At 42.4% G+C, this 17,649-nt stretch overlaps 1 protein-coding gene across 6 annotated transcripts in view; it reads left to right on the top strand.

The window, feature by feature from the left end:
- Nucleotides 1–17,649, top strand: part of ppp1r13bb (protein phosphatase 1, regulatory subunit 13Bb) — a 31,837-nt gene that overhangs the window by 5,528 nt on the left and 8,660 nt on the right. For all 6 annotated transcript variants that reach the window (XM_085431787.1, XM_085431789.1, XM_085431788.1 and 3 more), the window contains 5 exons: nt 1,620–1,767; nt 3,195–3,314; nt 4,254–4,324; nt 9,620–9,721; nt 17,417–17,591. In XM_085431787.1, the coding sequence (XP_085287913.1) occupies nt 1,620–1,767; nt 3,195–3,314; nt 4,254–4,324; nt 9,620–9,721; nt 17,417–17,591 (616 nt within the window). The remainder of the gene's footprint in view (nt 1–1,619; nt 1,768–3,194; nt 3,315–4,253; nt 4,325–9,619; nt 9,722–17,416; nt 17,592–17,649) is intronic.

The following is a 17,649-nucleotide window of genomic DNA, read 5'->3' as shown; positions in this document are numbered from 1 at the left end:
TTTGTTACAGAAGTTTTTCTTTGGGTTGTTTTTGTTCGCTAAACTCCTCTCAGTGTCGCTTTTCTGTTACATGCCACAGAAGGCGAGGGGCGAGTGAGGCCTGTCACATGAAACAGGAAGGCACTCCTCAACACTCGAGAGTGCTTTGTCCCACAGGAAACAGTGGAAATCTGCCTGACGCTTCAGGAGGGGGGAAAAAAACCCATATTGTGGTGATGTGCAGTAGCGGTGAATATAGAGGAGATTGCCATAATCAGTGCAGACATGTGTCACCTCCCGCAGGGCAAAAAAAGTCTTTTGGTTTAAACAAGGTATATAAATGTTTTTGTCAAGTAAAATATTCAAACCTATTGCGCCTCTTATCCTGCTGTTAGTTTTATTCTACATAGATATTGAATAATCTGATTATAGGATCCAAAACCTGCTTGCCTAGAAACATTTTGTCAATTTATGGAAGAAAAAAATGTTGCCCATAGTTAGCAACCTAAATTCATAGATTAACATGCCCTACAAATGTATTTAACCCAGTGATTCAGTACTTTGCAGTGACCGAATCGTCTTAGAAATGATTTAACATCTTAGACGATCTGGATTTTGGGATTTATTTATTTATGCATTGGCTGCTTTCCATGCCCTTATCCTTGAGGATAAGTGTTTGTGTGACTGTGACCATGGCTTTTTTTTTTCTGAATAAATGGATTGTCTGTTGATTTGCATGAGGGGAAAATAACTAAATCTTAACTACAAGAAAGTCCAAAGGGGGTGATCGTATACCTGTGAATGGGTTATGATTTAGGTAGACTGTGTGAAGCCAGATCAGATAAAAAAAAAAAAAAAAAAAATCACTGCCCAAGATATATTTTCTTATTATTTTCATGCTTTCGTGTAGTAATAAAACGAAAAGTAATATGACATGTCTTTTTTTTTAAACAAGCAACAACAACATATTAAGTTTACTGTGTAAATGTGAAACTTAAATGACTAGTTGAATACTCAACTGCTGAGCTTCTCAGTTTCATTCTTAATAGCTTAGTCAAAAGGTGACATGCACATTGCAGACATTGTGATGTCTGATTAATGCAGGAGAACTTGAAGCAGCTTGAAGTTTACTCATAGCTCATTATAAAGCGTAAAGATGATAAATCGGCTGTGTTTTGTTTCTCATTCAGTCTTTTCAGATTTAGAGTTTTTTAACCAGTCCTTTAGAGTTAAGAGTTTGGGCTATCATTTAGATCATACACCCATCAAGTCGATATGATTTAACTGCTGGTTGTTCAAAAACTGGTGGAAGCTGAGAGCCGACACAGACATGTGAAGGCATGTATTGATATGTTTTACCTTTCAGCTCATACTTTATGTGTTCAGTGCTATGTCAGACACTAATCATAGTAAACAGAAATTTGGCAGGCACAGACACGAGTCCAATGCTAGCTCCAACTCACAGTCTGGGCTGGTCAACAAGGAAATGTAGTGTCAGCAGAGCAGGCTTTGTAGCAATAGAGAGGGTAAAGATTCATCCATAAACACTCCATTGTTTTTATTGTAATCTGTGTCATTCATATTTCACTGTTGAGCACTTGTATTCAGTTTTCCCCTCACTGCCTTCCTTCTCCTTTCAGATGATATTGACGGTGTACCTCAGCGACGGGGAGCAGGCCGTGACTGAGGTGCCCATCACCCCTGAAACAACGTGCCGCGATGTCGTCGAGTTCTGTAAAGAGCCCGGCGAGAGCGGCTGCCATCTGGCCGAGGTGTGGAGAGGCAACGGTAAGACCCATTTGAAGCTTTCTCACGGACCTGCTGAAGTGCTTAATATTCAGAACAGGGAGCGCTGCCTTTCTTATAGGAAGCAGCATCCAGTTCGCTGCCACGTTAAAGAGAAAGAACAGCGGTTGTCTCTTGTAAATGCCTGAAGGTGAAGTAATCTGAAACCCCATTATTGCTGAGCCAGACACTTCATTTGCATGCACAAGAATTTCATTTTCTCAAACAGTAGCCTTTAGCTTTCTTTATTAATGTAAAAACAAGCACTTTAAAAAAAACGAGTTGAGGGGCTGAATGAGGCCGTGCATGCTTACCTGAATGGAATAAAATAATTCACATAGCAAATTTTAATATGAGAAAAAGGGTTATGTGCCAGTGTACTTCACGCCCCTGTCACAACAGATTCCACTCGGTCCCATCACCATCGCTGTGCTGACACACCCTTTGTTATCAGCGGTTTTTAAAGGCCTACTGCTCAGTTGAAAACAGCATTCCAGTAAAACGCTTTATTGACCTCACGTTATGCAGTCATGTGAGGCCTGACAATGCAACTGGCTGCCCCAAAACCCTCCTAAAACCTCTCTACCTACTGTCTCGGTCTCAATCTTTTTCAGTTCTGCATACACATTATGCTGTAAATATTCATCTCTATCAGTGGACTCTTCCTCGGGGTATCATCATTTTAATTCTGAGATTGTCTGTATGGCTACGATGTAAACAGAAATAGCATAAAGTGAATTATTCACACACATAATCCCTGCAAATGTATGGAAGGTGGCATCACACTCAGAGACAAGCAGTTTGATGCCCTGCGTGATTAAGAAGCCCAACTAAAAATGAGGAGTCTGGGAGAAAGAAAATCTTTGAAGTAGGAGAGACTAGAAAGGGTTTTTTTTTTTTTTTTTTTTTAAATTTGTGCTTCAAGAAATAATTTCACAACTTGGAAAAAATGCTTTTTTTCCCTGAATTTAAAAGTGTGTTAATGTGTAAAGTAATACTTAGTTTGGGAAAGTGAGAAACAGCATACATATCCAAGAAATTATTTACCACATACCCTGCAAGTAAAATATCCAGTGAGCAGCAGTTGTCTGGATGAAAGTGCCTCGTTGATGCCACAGGTCAAAGCAGAATGGCCAGACTGCTTTGAGCTGATAGGAAGGCATATCGATATGGAGCAAAAACTGTGAGGCATGTTTCCCGCACCTTGTTGAATCTGAGCCTTGAACATTTAAGGCAGCTCTGAAGACAAAAGAGGGTCCAACCCAGTACTAGCAGAGTGTAACTAATGATGTGCCGACTGACTGTATAACAAGTTAATCACTGAGCTTTAGAGTTAAGTGTTTTTTGTTCATTTAAGTACCAGGCTAGCTGAAAATCAGTGTACCTATTGTAAATGACTGAACCTGGTCGACCTTTCCTTAACTTTTCAGAGCGAGCAATCCCCTTTGAGCACATGATGTATGAACACATGCAGAAATGGGGACCTCGGAAGCAAGAAGTCAAATTCTTCCTCCGGCACGAAGATTCACCAACTGAGAGCAGCGATCAAGGTGTGTGCTGTCTGCTGCTTTCTCTGCTCTGTGTGCTTGTTTTTTCACACAGAAGGCTGAACAGTAGAGGGTGGAGTCGATAGCTGTCGGGAAATTCTTGGCATCTGTTCTGCCTTCCTTGTAATGAAGACTGGTGTCACTTGGTGTTTTTTCTTTCTGTTTTCTTCTGCCACGTCTAGTCTAGCCAAGCCGTTTGCAGACTTTACACATCAAAAAAGCCCAGATTTCTCTCTGTTTTTGTTTTCTCCTTTTTTGGAGCTTTGTAAATATTAGTTTAGCCTTTCTTAAAATAGGTGAAGTGTCGTTATGTTCTTAAAAGCTTTGTAGAATTAAAAAAGCAAAGGTTGTTCAGAGGGGAATATCAATGGAATAACTGGTTTGCCAGCTATCCCACGCACATTAATTACATTGTCTTTCTGTCTGGATAGAGCAGAGCCACATAAACAGCTATGTGTAACATCCACTCTTAAGTATTATCAGCCTGAGTCTGTAATGTTTTAACTACAAGTTACCTGGTGGTCTTCCCGATCATGTTTACATTGGCTATAAACTACCAAATAAAAGCTGAGGTCATTCTTTCCTGTTTTGTTTTTTTTGTTTTGTTTTTTTTTAAATTACAGAAAAGAGGGCAGTTTTCTGTCCTCTGCTGTGAATTTTTATACATTTATTAAAAGTATGAGGTAGGTGGCTTTAGTTAGCAGTGCTTGTCCCAGTTCTTAAAGCCCCCTGTCATGTGCAATCATACCAGTGAACTTTAAGACGATTTCAGACAATGGTGGTTGTCTCTGAATCTTCACTTGCGTGCGGTACCTTCGTCTTTGCACTCCTGCACTCTTGAGTGTCGCACTAGTACACTGCATGTCTGTATTGGGTTTTTCGGATTTTATTTATTTATGGTGACTGCTTCTTTTTCCCCCCCCCCCCCCCTTTTTATTTCAGGGAGTCAGCAGTCTCAGGAGCAAATGAGTCGCAGAAGTGGAAATACTGGAGACAAGCACAATGAGAATGGGGTGAGAATTAATGTTGAAATATCTGTCTCTGTGTAGTGTTCTTTAACATTTTCCCTATAGTTCACAGTACAAGATAGAAGTATAAAACACACTAGAAATGAAACGGGAGTACATGTGTCTTTGTTTTGGGGGTTTTGGTCATGCTTCACCGTAATAATATGATTTTAACTCCAAACTCAGAGGATCATCTCTGCTCTGGTGTGGCAGGGCTGTTCCTTTTCCACACACTGTTGGCGTTTTCCTGTCAGGTGTACCCATTGATGTACTCTTTGGCTTAAGGATGTGTGTACTAAGAGATGTGAATGACTTCGATAAGAGCAGCCTCTGGGAACAGCTTTCTCTCTCTGACCATCTGTCCCAGATTTCTCAACAAGAAAGTGTTGCGGTCAAGAAATTGTAACTAATTCAACCTTCAGGGTTGAAAGAAGGCTTTGTTTATTTTGTTTTCAAGAGCATAAAAGCACCCAGAAGCTATCCTCTGTATATTCTCCTAGAAAATGTGCAATTTTTAACTTTGTTTTTGTTGAGAAGATCTGTTTTGTCATCCATAGACTACATGTACATAGCCCATTGTACTTAAAAATAAATTCTACAGTGAAATATCATTTCTCAGATTTAATTTGAGGTTTTTTGTCAGTATTAAAAGAACCGTGTGAGGTATAGTCCTTTTTACAGAACCAGTATTCAAGTATTTAAAAGTAACTGGACACTGGGTGACTAAATGTTTCCTGCATGTTGTTTTATGCACAAAAGGCCGGCTTTTTTTTTCTTAGATGTGTTTCCAGTTAGACCTAGATGGGTTTGAATGGATGTCAGTATGTGTAAAGAAGCAGATAAATCAAAGTGATTTGATTAGCCAGAATTAATGGTGAATTAATTACAGTCAAGAATGCACCAAGATGGAGTAATATCATGACAGAAGCTGAGAGGATTCGTCTTAAGATAGAAACCCTGGGTGAGCCTTAAATAATAGTAAGGCGGGTACAGTTTTCAAAAAAGCATTAAAAAAAAGCTTCTTTGAAAATGATGGATAGAAGAAAGGAACAACTCGAGCTCTGAAGCATCACCTCATCTGTCAAACATGGCGGTTTTGCTTCTGTTGTGATGAGGCTGCTAATGAAAGTGGCATGGTGGCGTTTATTGATAGTTTCCCTGCTGATAGAGGGAACAGGGCGAACGCAGATGTGTACCGAAGCTTTCAGATTATCTCTTTGGACAAAATGTAAACATTCAGCAGGTAAATTAAAATCTTCAAACAGCCCAAACATCTGAGTAATGAAGGACCTTTCATGGTCACGAGGTGAAGGGGGTGTTTGTGGATGGTTGCAGATATTATTTTTAAAACTTTGAGCACTCTGTGTTTAAAAGGCGTGTATTTCCTCCACAGCTCTTTGTATAATAAATAAACCTAAACTTGGCGCTTTAATCTACTGTGCTTTATTTTATTTCACGAGTAATGTGCTTAAGGAGAGAGCCTCAGAAATAAACAGTGTAATGCTTTAGAGTGTAGATATAGAAATTGACTATTGATCGGCACCAAATGACACACTCTGTATCATTAGTGTCACTACTGACCGAAAGAGACACTGAATGGCTCCTCCCATTCAAAGTACTGAGACTAACTTGTGTCCAAGTTTCTTCTTAATATCTGATTTAGAGGATTATATTAGTCGGCCCTCTGGATGATATAATGGTTGTTAAGAGGATCAGTGCTTTAGCTTTTCCACTTGCTGCTGCCCAAACCCCAGAGGCTTTCAGTCAGCCCAGCAGAGCTGATCATCATCATCATCTTAAAGAACAGCGATCCCTGTAGGGAATACTACGATTACAATTCATTTTTTTTATATCACCATTTTAGCTGCCATAAATGATAATTACAGCTCATTGGCACTACCCAGAAATGTAATTGAATTAGTCAAGACTAGTAAAATTACTAATAATTTCAGTGATTTTATTTTTTTCTCCCAGGCAACAATATCAAACTGCCTGTGACGCCAGTTTCTCGGTTGCTGTTTTTCCTTTGAAATCTCTTATAATTAATAGCTTAGGATTTGTAGGTTGTAGCTCAGGAGGCAGAGTGGGTCTAAGAGAGAGAGCCTTATCCCCGGGTGGTGTCCCGTTGCTGTTGGCTGTTAAACATATTGTTCTTATTTTATTAACAGACTAGTATTTCTGGGATCGACTAGCAAGGACAGCAATGTTTAAACGTCCAGACAACTAGTCGCACACATCCCCAGGAATTACTCCAGTGTTACCCTGATAAGACTTTACATTTGCAAGCAATTACAGTCGTTGTGGGCAAATGTATACAATTTGCAGATGGGTTTATGAAATCCTGCAGAACGGCATCCCTCATCAGCGTGCACTTGGCTGCTTTCGTCCCCTCTTCCTGCCGTCTGCTCAGTTGGGCGTTTCTCTCTCTTCGCCACACGAGAGAGTCGATTTCTCCCTCAGAGGAACTGTCACTGATGCAGTGTTGCTTGAGTGCATTTGAGCATGGCCGTGTTCATGTGCCAGTGGCTTCCCCCACTCTGCCCATCTCTATCTCGATTGAGTCATCATGCTGCCCTTCCAGCCTTTATGAGGCTTTCTAGACATCCTTATAACTAAAAGTCTTAACAAATGCCAAGGAGTAAAAGATTGTCTATGTGGGTGCACTACTGTTGCATTCTTTGAGTAAAGTAAAAGTTGAATTTACTCCCAGCAAGACGCATGTTTTTTTCACGTCTCCTCTAACCAAACAGAGCAGTAGTTACAGGTATTGTTGTTGGTATTATTGTCCTCCCCACTACTTTAAATATGTGTTGGATCCAGCATCCATGCACTTGACACACGATATGCCTCTTACTAAGCTCTACTCGAGCCAGGATTCTACATTTTTCAGTCTGTTGTTGAAGGAAAAAAGGCACCATGACATTTCCTGCATCGTCTCCTCCCTCTCAGTGCTCTTTCCAAAGGCAAAGGCTGGGAGCATTTCAATATCGCTTGTAGTTTGGTGGAGCGTGTTCGCTCAGTATTCTGTTTAAAGGTAGTCGTCAGTGTTTTGAATCTAGAAATCCAAAACTCTGTAGGGAAAAGCCAGCCTGCCTTTATTCTGTGAGCTCTTGAAGAACACATGGGTGCCGAAATTTCAACTTCATGAAAACTCTTCTTGGAGGTGAAACCTTTTTTCTTTTCTTTTTTTTTGCCTCTCATTTAAATTTCTGTTCAGGCTCTCCGTCAGTAGTCGACAGTTTGCTGCATGGATCTGTGTCTCGGGTTTGGCTGCAGTAGCGTTTGGTTGTGCAGGGCTCTCTTCCACTTATCTTTTACAGCTGTAACACTTGGTTGAATAGCGAGCTATGATTTGTTACTTTTATATTTAAAAAAAAAAAAAAAACTTAACACACCACATTGCTCTTTTGCATCTTATGTGACGGCGATTGTTTGAGAGTGACAAACACTGACAACAAACATGAGCAATAAGAAAACAACACAAACACACAAGTGAATTGCAGACTTCAGCTCATTCGATTGTGCTATGCATGTAAAATGTAATGGAAAGACACAGGCTGATCAGTCATTAAAAATGATCAATAGTACCGGCTTGTGTCGCCGCTCATTACAAAGCTTTGGGCTGACAGCTGACTCGAAGTTTCAAGAAGGTTTTCAGCTCTGAGCTTACAGACTTGTGGTGGTAGTAAACAGAAGTCTGAGTTACTAAACAGAGGGCAAAGTTGTATGTATTTATTTATTTGTTAAGGAATTTGATTATTAACTATTGGACACTAAGTTAGAGCAGTTTCAAATTTATAAACATACACATCTAAAGGAAAGTAAACGACTGAGATCTACAATTTTGCCTCCGGCTGAAAAGAGTAGGGCAAACACAGTTAATTGATGTTCTTCATTCATATTCATCTTAAATATAAATTTAACATTTCCAAATTTGCCACTGCTAAACTGAACTTGTGCTTTGTGGGAATTAAAATGATAAAAATGATTTTTAAAAAAAAGATGGGTAAACATATTGGGGGATGCGAGGGGTACGTGAGGCATTGTGGTCTCTAATCTTTTCGTTTTTTTGGCGCATTGTAAGGATCTGCAATGACGCTGATTGGATTTCACTTTTTCCCCTTAGAGCTTCAGTTTCGTACACTTCATTTTCTTTTAAACTTTGTAATGCAATGAAGTAGCAAAGAATGAAGTTGTTTGTTTGTCTGCCAAACAATTCATTGTGCAGTGATGCCACAGTGACGTCAGTTACCGAGCTCTGTTTAACGATGAACATGATCAGTGTATTAATATAACAGCAAAATAAGAGCTTGTGCACATTTACAGTCCACCTAGTCATCAAAGAGTAAAGCTCTCCAGTGTTACTGGCCATCAACAACAGGTTATTTTATGTATGGAAACACAGCTTCCTCTAGCTAAACCTCTGGAACTCTTTGTTCTGGACAACCAGAGCTAAATGTAATAAACTGATTCATGTTTTTGTTTTGCTGTAACAAAACCGACTTCTGGTAATTTTGTGTGCTTGAGTAACGTGGCAGCCTCGTGTCTGGTCACAGCTCCACTCTTTTACTCCAGTAATGCCTTCATACGATACGAAGCTTATGCTGTGTGTATAAACACCAAATGACATGTTGCCCCTCAGAGGCTCGGGCCTACTGCCCACTAACTGATTCTCCATCATAATTAAGGTCCCATAATGATGCTGTTTTGGAGAAAGAGTCCCCAGCTCTCAGTACTGTGCAGTCTACTGCAGTTTTACCCTCTGGCTACTGAATCCAGACATCTTTTAAAATCATTTCTGCAAATGGCTTTTTTTTTTTCTCTTTCTCTTCGTAACCTATTTCTCTGTGCTTAGTTTTTCAGCTTCTTTTTCTTATATAATATTTTTGGCTTATGTAATGTTGCAGGCCCGTATTATTCTGCATTTATTGACTTGAACTTTGTGTTATCATAGCAGAGTGCTATCAAACATTTACCTGAATATTGGTGTAAAAAAGCAAAAAGGTATTTCTTAGAGATGTTGAACAACTCTGCTGTTAAATGTTAATGTTTTGGCTGAGAGTCGAGAATAATGTAATGTAATTTTGAGTCTGAATCAGTCACCTTTTAGTACAGGAATTATAAGTCATATTTTTCTTGTCAAATTAGCCTTTTTTCCTGATTTAAAATATTGTCATATGTGAGTTTTTATAAGGGAAAACCTTCATTAAACTCATTATTAATCATCAGTCTCAGTGGTTCAACATCAAGAGTAGTTGGGAAGATTTCAGTGTATTGACCAGTTCCTGTGTTGGTGTGTAGGTGGGCAGCCAGCGTGTGGAGCTCACGCTGTCGGAGCTGCAGGAGATGGCCACACGGCAGCAGCAGCAAATCGAGGCTCAGCAGCAGATGCTCGTTGCAAAGGTATCAGCAGCTTCATTCTCTTACCACGAATCCTTCCTCCAAATACAGTCATGGTCTTTTATGCAAAGTTTGTTTTATGCTAACAAAATGTGTTAATTGGAAGCACAAGTGAGTCCATGTTTCTCGTCTTTTTGCAGTTCATATTATGTTTGTGTTTCGGTAAAGTCGGTAAATGTTCTTATGCTGGGATGTGTTACTGAAAAATTGTTGCAGTAACTTAACTGAGTAACATAGCAGACCTGACAAATCATAGCCTTGGCCAGGGTTTGGCCTGATGGTGTGTCATTTAGTCCGATGCCACAGACGCAGCCTGGGCATTAGTTCAATCAAGTTCAGGACACAAAGCAGCCTTGGACCGCTCTGTCGGAGAGAAAGTGGAATGTTGTTGCACTCGTCTCATCCAAAGAGTCTGTCGTGACCTGAAATGGGGGCAAACCATTATGTAACGAATGAGATTGGATGCAGTGTGAGTCACGGTGCCAGGATTGTCCAGTCGGTCAGAAATGATACTCAAGTCTTTGCAGGAATTAGCGCTATTCACTAACCAGCTGCAGCTCCACATCATCAGGATTTTATCTGGAGTTGTGAAAAGCATCCTTGTGAATAATTATCAATAAAGACCTGCTTGACTTTCAGACAAGCAGGTCAAGTGCTTAGCTGAAAGTCCGTAGGGTGGAGTCAAGTTATTAGCTAATGCAAGAAAGCTTGGATAGTAAGCTGTAACCATACATTATATGGGTGCATCACACAGAGGCAGCTAGCTAGGCCTGTAATTAACCACAATGCGAGCCATATAATGTTGTGACATTGTCATTAAAAAGATACCAGTATAACAAACACAAGTTAAGAGGCCCATGTCAGTACCTGTTTGTGAGGTGTTGGTAATTTGGCATTTATTTTATAGTCCAGCTATTTGACAAATTACAGTACTGTGCAAGTCTCAAGTTGCCCATTATTTCTTAATATTTATAATTAGAAAGTGGTCTTGCACATTAGTGTTCTAGGCTTTCTGAAGGGCTTTCAATGTTTTGTCCATTCCTGTACCTGACCATTTTCACAATGTTTGTTTTGTTTGAACCACTTAACACCAACTTGTGAATCATTTAAACATAAAAAGCCACCTACAGTGGGGCAAAAAAGTATTTAGTCAGCCACCGATTGTGCAAGTTCCTCCACTTAAAATGATGACAGAGGTCAGTAATTTGCACCAGAGGTACACTTCAACTGTGAGAGACAGAATGTGAAAAAAAAATCCATGAATTCACATGGTAGGATTTGTAAAGAATTTATTCGTAAATCAGGGTGGAATATAAGTATTTGGTCACCTCAAACAAGGAAAATCTCTGGCTCTCACAGACCTGTAACGTCTTCTGTAAGAAGCTTTTCTGTCCCCCACTCGTTACCTGTATGAATGGCACCTGTTTGAACTCATCATCTGTATAAAAGACACCTGTCCACAGCCTCAAACAGTCAGACTCCAAACTCCGCCATGGCCAAGACCAAAGAGCTTTCGAAGGACACCAGGAAAAGTATTGTAGACCTGCACCAGACTGGGAAGAGTGAATCTACAATAGGCAAGCAGCTTGGTGTGAAAAAATCAACTGTGGGAGCAATCATCAGAAAATGGAAGACATACAAGACCACTGATAATCTCCCTCGATCTGGGGCTCTCGATCTCATCCCGTGGGGTCAAAATGATCATGAGAACGGTGAGCAAAGATCCCAGAACCACACGGGGGGACCTGGTGAATGACCTGCAGAGAGCTGGGACCAAAGTAACAAAGGTCACCATCAGTAACACACTACAACGGCAGGGAATCAAATCCCGCAGTGCCAGACGTGTTCCGCTGCTGAAGCCAGTGCATGTCCAGGCCCGTCTGAAGTTTGCCAGAGAGCACATGGATGATACAGCAGAGGATTGGGAGAATGTCATGTGGTCAGATGAAACCAAAGTAGTTTATAAGATGGCGCCGGTGAGGTCGGCTGCCGTCACGACTGCTCCGACCACTTTTTCTTTGTCTTTGTTTTTTAAGTTAGTTTTCAGCGTTTCTAAATCGGCAAAATCATCACCATTGGGTACATTAGGTATGACAGTGACACTCTTGTTTCTATTGGTATACAATGTACTCACAATTCGAAGTTTTTAACTCCGGATCCGAGCTGGCCGAGTGAGATCTCGAGGGAGAACAAAGGGAAGCGGCGGCGGCCTAGAGGGAAGCGAGCCGGCGTCAGGAACAGGCTGAGAGCTCGTGCACACCGCACACCTCTGCCTAGCATCCTGCTCGCCAACGTCCAGTCACTGGAGAACAAGCTTGACGACCTCAGGGCCAGGATAAAGTTCCAGAGAGACATTCGGGACTGCAATCTCCTCTGCTTCACCGAGACATGGCTGAACCCAGCGGTGCCGGACCACGCCATCCAGCCGGCCGAGTTCTTCTCGGTTCACCGCATGGACAGGACACGGGACTCGGGGAAGTCAAGGGGAGGCGGCGTGTGTTTAATGGTGAACAACAACTGGTGCAACAGTGCGAACGTTGTTCCTCTCACACGCTCCTGCACACCAAATCTGGAACTACTGTCCATCATGTGTCGTCCTTTTTATCTACCTCGGGAATTTACATTGGTCATTGTAAGTGCCGTTTATATTCCACCACAAGCGGACACGGTCACCGCCTTATGCGAGCTGCATGAGGCACTCACACAGCACCAGACACAACACCGGGACGCTGCGCTTATTGTGACGGGGGACTTTAATAGCGCCAACCTCAAACGCGCAGCGCCGAACTTTTATCAACACATCACCTGCCCCACCAGGGGTGAAAGGACACTGGACCACTGCTACACTACGGTCAAGGACGGCTACAAGGCACAATCCCGCCCCCCGTTTGGCAAATCTGATCACGCCGCCATCTTCCTCATGCCAAAATACAAACAAAGGCTGAAACAGGAAGTTCCGGTTCAGAGGAAGGTCGCGCGCTGGACGGATCAATCGGTGGCCGCGTTACAGGACGCACTCGATGACGCAGACTGGGGCATGTTCAGAAACAGCTCCGACGATGACGTCAACGTGTTTACGGAAGCGGTTGTGGGATTCATCGGGAAACTAGCGGATGATACCGTGGAGACAAAGACTATCACAACGTTTCCCAACCAGAAGCCGTGGGTGGATAAAACCATCCGCGACGCTCTGAGATCCCGCACCGCTGCCTACAACACGGGACTCATGACGGGGGACATGGACCCGTACAAAGCCGCGTCATATAACGTGCGGAGGGCGGTGAAAGAGGCGAAGCAGCGCTACGGGAGGAAACTAGAGTCACAACTCCAACAGAGTGACTCTAGGAGCCTGTGGCGGGGACTAAGGACAATAACGGACTATAAAGCACCAACAACCGGTATGACGAACGCGGCCGTGACTCTGGCAGACGAGCTGAACACTTTCTATGCTCGCTTCGAGGCTGCAGCTAAGGTCTCCAACAATGCTAGTGTTAGCGGCGCTAACGGCTGCAGACAGGAAGATACTGCCAGCACCGGAAACGTGCTCGTCATCTCCGAGCATGAAGTAAGGAGAGCCTTCAAGAGAGTGAACACCAGGAAAGCAGCAGGACCAGACGGCATCCCAGGTCGTATCCTAAGAGACTGCGCATACCAGCTAGCTCCTGTGTTCACTGAGATATTCAACATCTCTTTATCTCAGTCGGTGATCCCCCACATGCTTCAAAGAGTCCATCATTGTTCCTGTCCCGAAGAAACCCCACCCTGCTTCTCTCAATGACTATCGCCCTGTAGCCCTCACCTCAGTAGTGATGAAGTGCTTTGAACGCCTGGTCAGAGACTTCATCATTTCTTCACTACCAGACACACTGGACCCACTACAGTTCGCTTACCGTCCAAATCGTTCCACAGACGATGCCATCTCTCATCTCCTCCACACATCACTCACTCACTTGGACACTAGAAGGGGGAATTATGTTAAAATGCTCTTCATAGACTACAGCTCTGCATTTAACACCATAATTCCCTCCACACTCACCACCAAGCTGGAGCATCTGGGACTCAGCTCATCTATGTGTCTGTGGATCTCCAACTTCCTAACTGGCAGACCACAGGCAGTAAGGATGGGCGGACATGTCTCAGCCTCCACCACTCTCAGCACTGGAGCCCCCCAGGGGTGTGTTCTGAGCCCCCTGCTGTACTCTTTGTACACATATGACTGTGTGGCCACTACCAGCTCCACCACCATCATCAAGTTTGCTGACGACACCGTCGTGGTGGGCCTGATCTCTGATAACAACGAGACGGCCTACCTGAAGGAGATTAGGAATCTGGAGAACTGGTGCCAGAGGAACAACCTCCTTCTAAACGTCAGTAAGACAAAGGAGCTGATAGTGGACTTCAGCACTAAGCAGGAGAGGAACTACCAGACCCCCGTCATCAACGAGTGCCCAGTGGAGAGAGTGGACAGCTTCAAATACCTCTGAGTTCACATCACGCAGGACCTGTCATGGTCCTGTCACATCAACACCGTGGTGAAAAAGGCCCGACAGCGTCTCTACCACCTCAGACGCTTGAGAGACTTCCAACTGCCCTCCAAGGTGCTCAGGAACTTTTACTCCTGCACCATAGAGAGCATCCTGACGGGAAACATCTTAACCTGGTTCGGGAACAGCACCATGCAGGACAGACGAGCTCTACAGAGGGTTGTGCGGTCAGCTGAGCGCACCATCCGCTCCGAGCTCCCTGACCTGCACTCAATCTACAGCAGGCGGTGCCGGACCAAGGCCAGGAAGATCGTGAAGGACCTCAGCCATCCCAACAACAGACTGTTCTCTCTGTTGAGGTCAGGAAAGCGATTCCGCTCCCTGAAGACCAACACAGAGAGACTGAGGAGGAGCTTCTTCCCGCAGGCGATACGGTCTCTCAATCACACCACCACACAGTACTGACCCACACATATGGTTCTTACACACACACTGGACTTTCTGGACTTTGTTTTTGCACAACACTGGTCACTATATTCTTCATTTCCGGTTAATACTTGTACAGCTGCTGTTATTGTGTATATATTTATTTATATTTAGATTTCTTCATACATTCTTATATAGTTCTATATTGTGTATTGTGTATTTTGTTGTACAGTTATTTTATTTTCAACTTTAATTTATATATTTATCTTTATCTTATTCTTCCCAGTTAAATTTACCCTTCATTCTAATTTGTGTTGTACAGTTATTTCATTTTTAACCTTAATTTATATTTTATTCCTTCCTAGTTAAATTTACCCTTTTTTAATTTTTCATATTTATTTCCTATCTTATTCATAGCCTTTTCCTTTTTTGTTTTCTTTAGGTCACGAGCAGTTGTCCAAGCATTTCACTACATATCGTACTGTGTATGACTGTGTACGTGACAAATAAAATTTGAATTTGAATTTGAACTTTTTGGTATAAACTCAACTCGTCGTGTTTGGAGGAAGAAGAATACTGAGTTGCATCCCAAGAACACCATACCTACTGTGAAGCATGGGGGTGGAAACATCATGCTATGGGGCTGTTTTTCTGCCAAGGGGACAGGACGACTGATCCGTGTTAAGGACAGAATGAATGGGGCCATGTATCGTGAGATTTTGAGCCAAAACCTCCTTCCATCAGTGAGAACTTTGAAGATGAAACGAGGCTGGGTCTTCCAACATGACAATGATCCAAAACACACCGCCCGGGCAACAAAGGAGTGGCTCCGTAAGAAGCATTTGAAAGTCCTGGAGTGGCCTAGCCAGTCTCCAGACCTCAACCCCATAGAAAATCTGTGGCGGGAGTTGAAAGTCCGTGTTGCTCGGCGACAGCCCCAAAACATCACTGCTCTCGAGAAGATCTGCATGGAAGAATGGGCCAAAATACCAGCTACTGTGTGTGCAAACCTGGTAAAGACCTATAGTAAACGTTTGATCTCTGTTATTGCCAACAAAGGTTATGTTACAAAGTATTGAGTTGTATTTTTGTTATTGACCAAATACTTATTTTCCACCCTGATTTACGAATAAATTCTTTACAAATCCTACCATGTGGATTCATGGATTTTTTTTTTTCACATTCTGTCTCTCACAGTTGAAGTGTACCTCTGGTGCAAATTACTGACCTCTGTCATCATTTTAGGTGGGGGAACTTGCACAATCGGTGGCTGACTAAATACTTTTTTGCCCCACTGTAATTCAAGGGATGAGCCATGGCTGACAACTTAGGAAAGAACCAATTTTAAATTGTATCTTTAGGCACTCGGTTACTAACAGCCTACAAAAACAAATTTGCTCCAGTTTCTTTAGGTAAATCCATCAAAAATGCCAAATATTACACAATTTGACAGTGATAAAAAAGCACTTTTGCAGAAACATGATTCCCAAAGAACTATTAGAAGAAAATTTTATATATCCTGTTCAGTGTCCAGTGTGCTTTCTTTGAAGAAACTGGACAAGTGGAGGACAAAGGAAGTGGCAGGCCTAAAACACGATCTACATGCAGATGAACAGTACTGCATCAAGTCATGCTTGATGAGGAAAAGAATCCAGCAAAGACCTGGCACAAGACCCGAGAAATGCAACTGGATCCTCGGTTTATCAATCATGATTCACTGAAGCCTAATCAGAAATGGTCTTAGTTCACACTGCTTTCAGTCCATAGTGCTGTGCTTGGTGGCCGTCAAGAAGCCACTGTTAAGGAAGGAAAAGAGAAATTGCCAAATTACAAAAAAAAAAACAGGACTGAAAGTGAGAGGCAACGGGTCTTATGGAATGATGAATCCAAATTTTAATTTGTCATTATTTCATTTAATTTTCCATGGATTGGTCTCCCAGGACCTCAACATTATTGAAGCAGTGTGGGACAGAACAGAACAAAAGGCAGCCAACATCCAACGAAGAGATTCTAATGTTCCTCAACAAGCCTGGAGAACTATTTCTAAGGATTATTTAAAAGAAAATTGGCTAATCAATGCCAAGTATCTGCGTCTGTGCATCTATGCTAATGAACAAAGCACTATAGAGTCACTTTATACTCCAAAAGCAGTGTGCTTCTAAATATGCTGCTAAAAATCAAGGCTTTGGAAAAGGACCTCACAAACCAATGGTGGCTGCCCTCCTACTGTCTATTATCAGGATTTCTCCTTCAATGGAGGAGGAGGAGCTGAACGTCGCACAAACAGCCTACCTTGTCACTCTGTGACTTTTCATTGCACTAACTCACTCTGACCACCGTGCTTGTGGTATGCTGATCAGTCATGCAAAATAAAGCCCGCTGTAGACTCACTGATAGAAAGACTATTTATTGCCTTTGTTGTGGTGTCTGAAAAGTAGGCCCACTTGAAGCCCTGCAGTCATTTGGAAACCTGGCCCTGTCATTTCCTATTTTAGGACTTTAACTGGAGCAATTCTCAGTTGGGCGGAGATGAAGTCATCTGACCCTTTCTTCAGCCTTCAGACCGTCTTGACACGGCACAGAAATTCACTTAATGTACTCAGTAGAACGATTTAGCCTAGTTTTAGATTTCCTTTAAGCTTTGGGTGGTGCCCTGCTGATTTTTTTGATTCGTGTGTTGGGATTTTATGTTTTAACCTATAAAGATATACAAATTGTACAGTTTAAAACCACCGTTTTATCAAGGTTTCCCCTGTGAATCAATCACTCTTTGCTTTGCTTTCCAAAGGAGCAACGTCTGCGTTACCTGAAGCAGCAGGAGCGACGTCAGCAGCAAAGCGTTTCAGAGAGCGAGAAGCTGCAGAGGCTGAAGGAACGTGTAGAGAGCCAGGAGGCCAAGCTCAAGAAGATTCGCGCAATGAGAGGCCAGGTGGACTACAGCAAGGTCATCAATGGCAACCTGTGTACGTATACTTAAAATATGTGCATAACTTTACCACCACTCTTTAGAGACGATTATAT

The sequence above is a fragment of the Copadichromis virginalis genome, linkage group LG15, assembly GCF_057382275.1.
Source record: "Copadichromis virginalis isolate Kocher_CV1m ecotype Utaka linkage group LG15, C_Virginalis_male_GT1.1, whole genome shotgun sequence".
NCBI classification, from domain to species: domain Eukaryota; kingdom Metazoa; phylum Chordata; class Actinopteri; order Cichliformes; family Cichlidae; genus Copadichromis; species Copadichromis virginalis.
The sequence above is the reverse complement of the archived record's forward strand: the minus strand, read 5'-3'. Positions and strand labels throughout refer to the sequence as shown.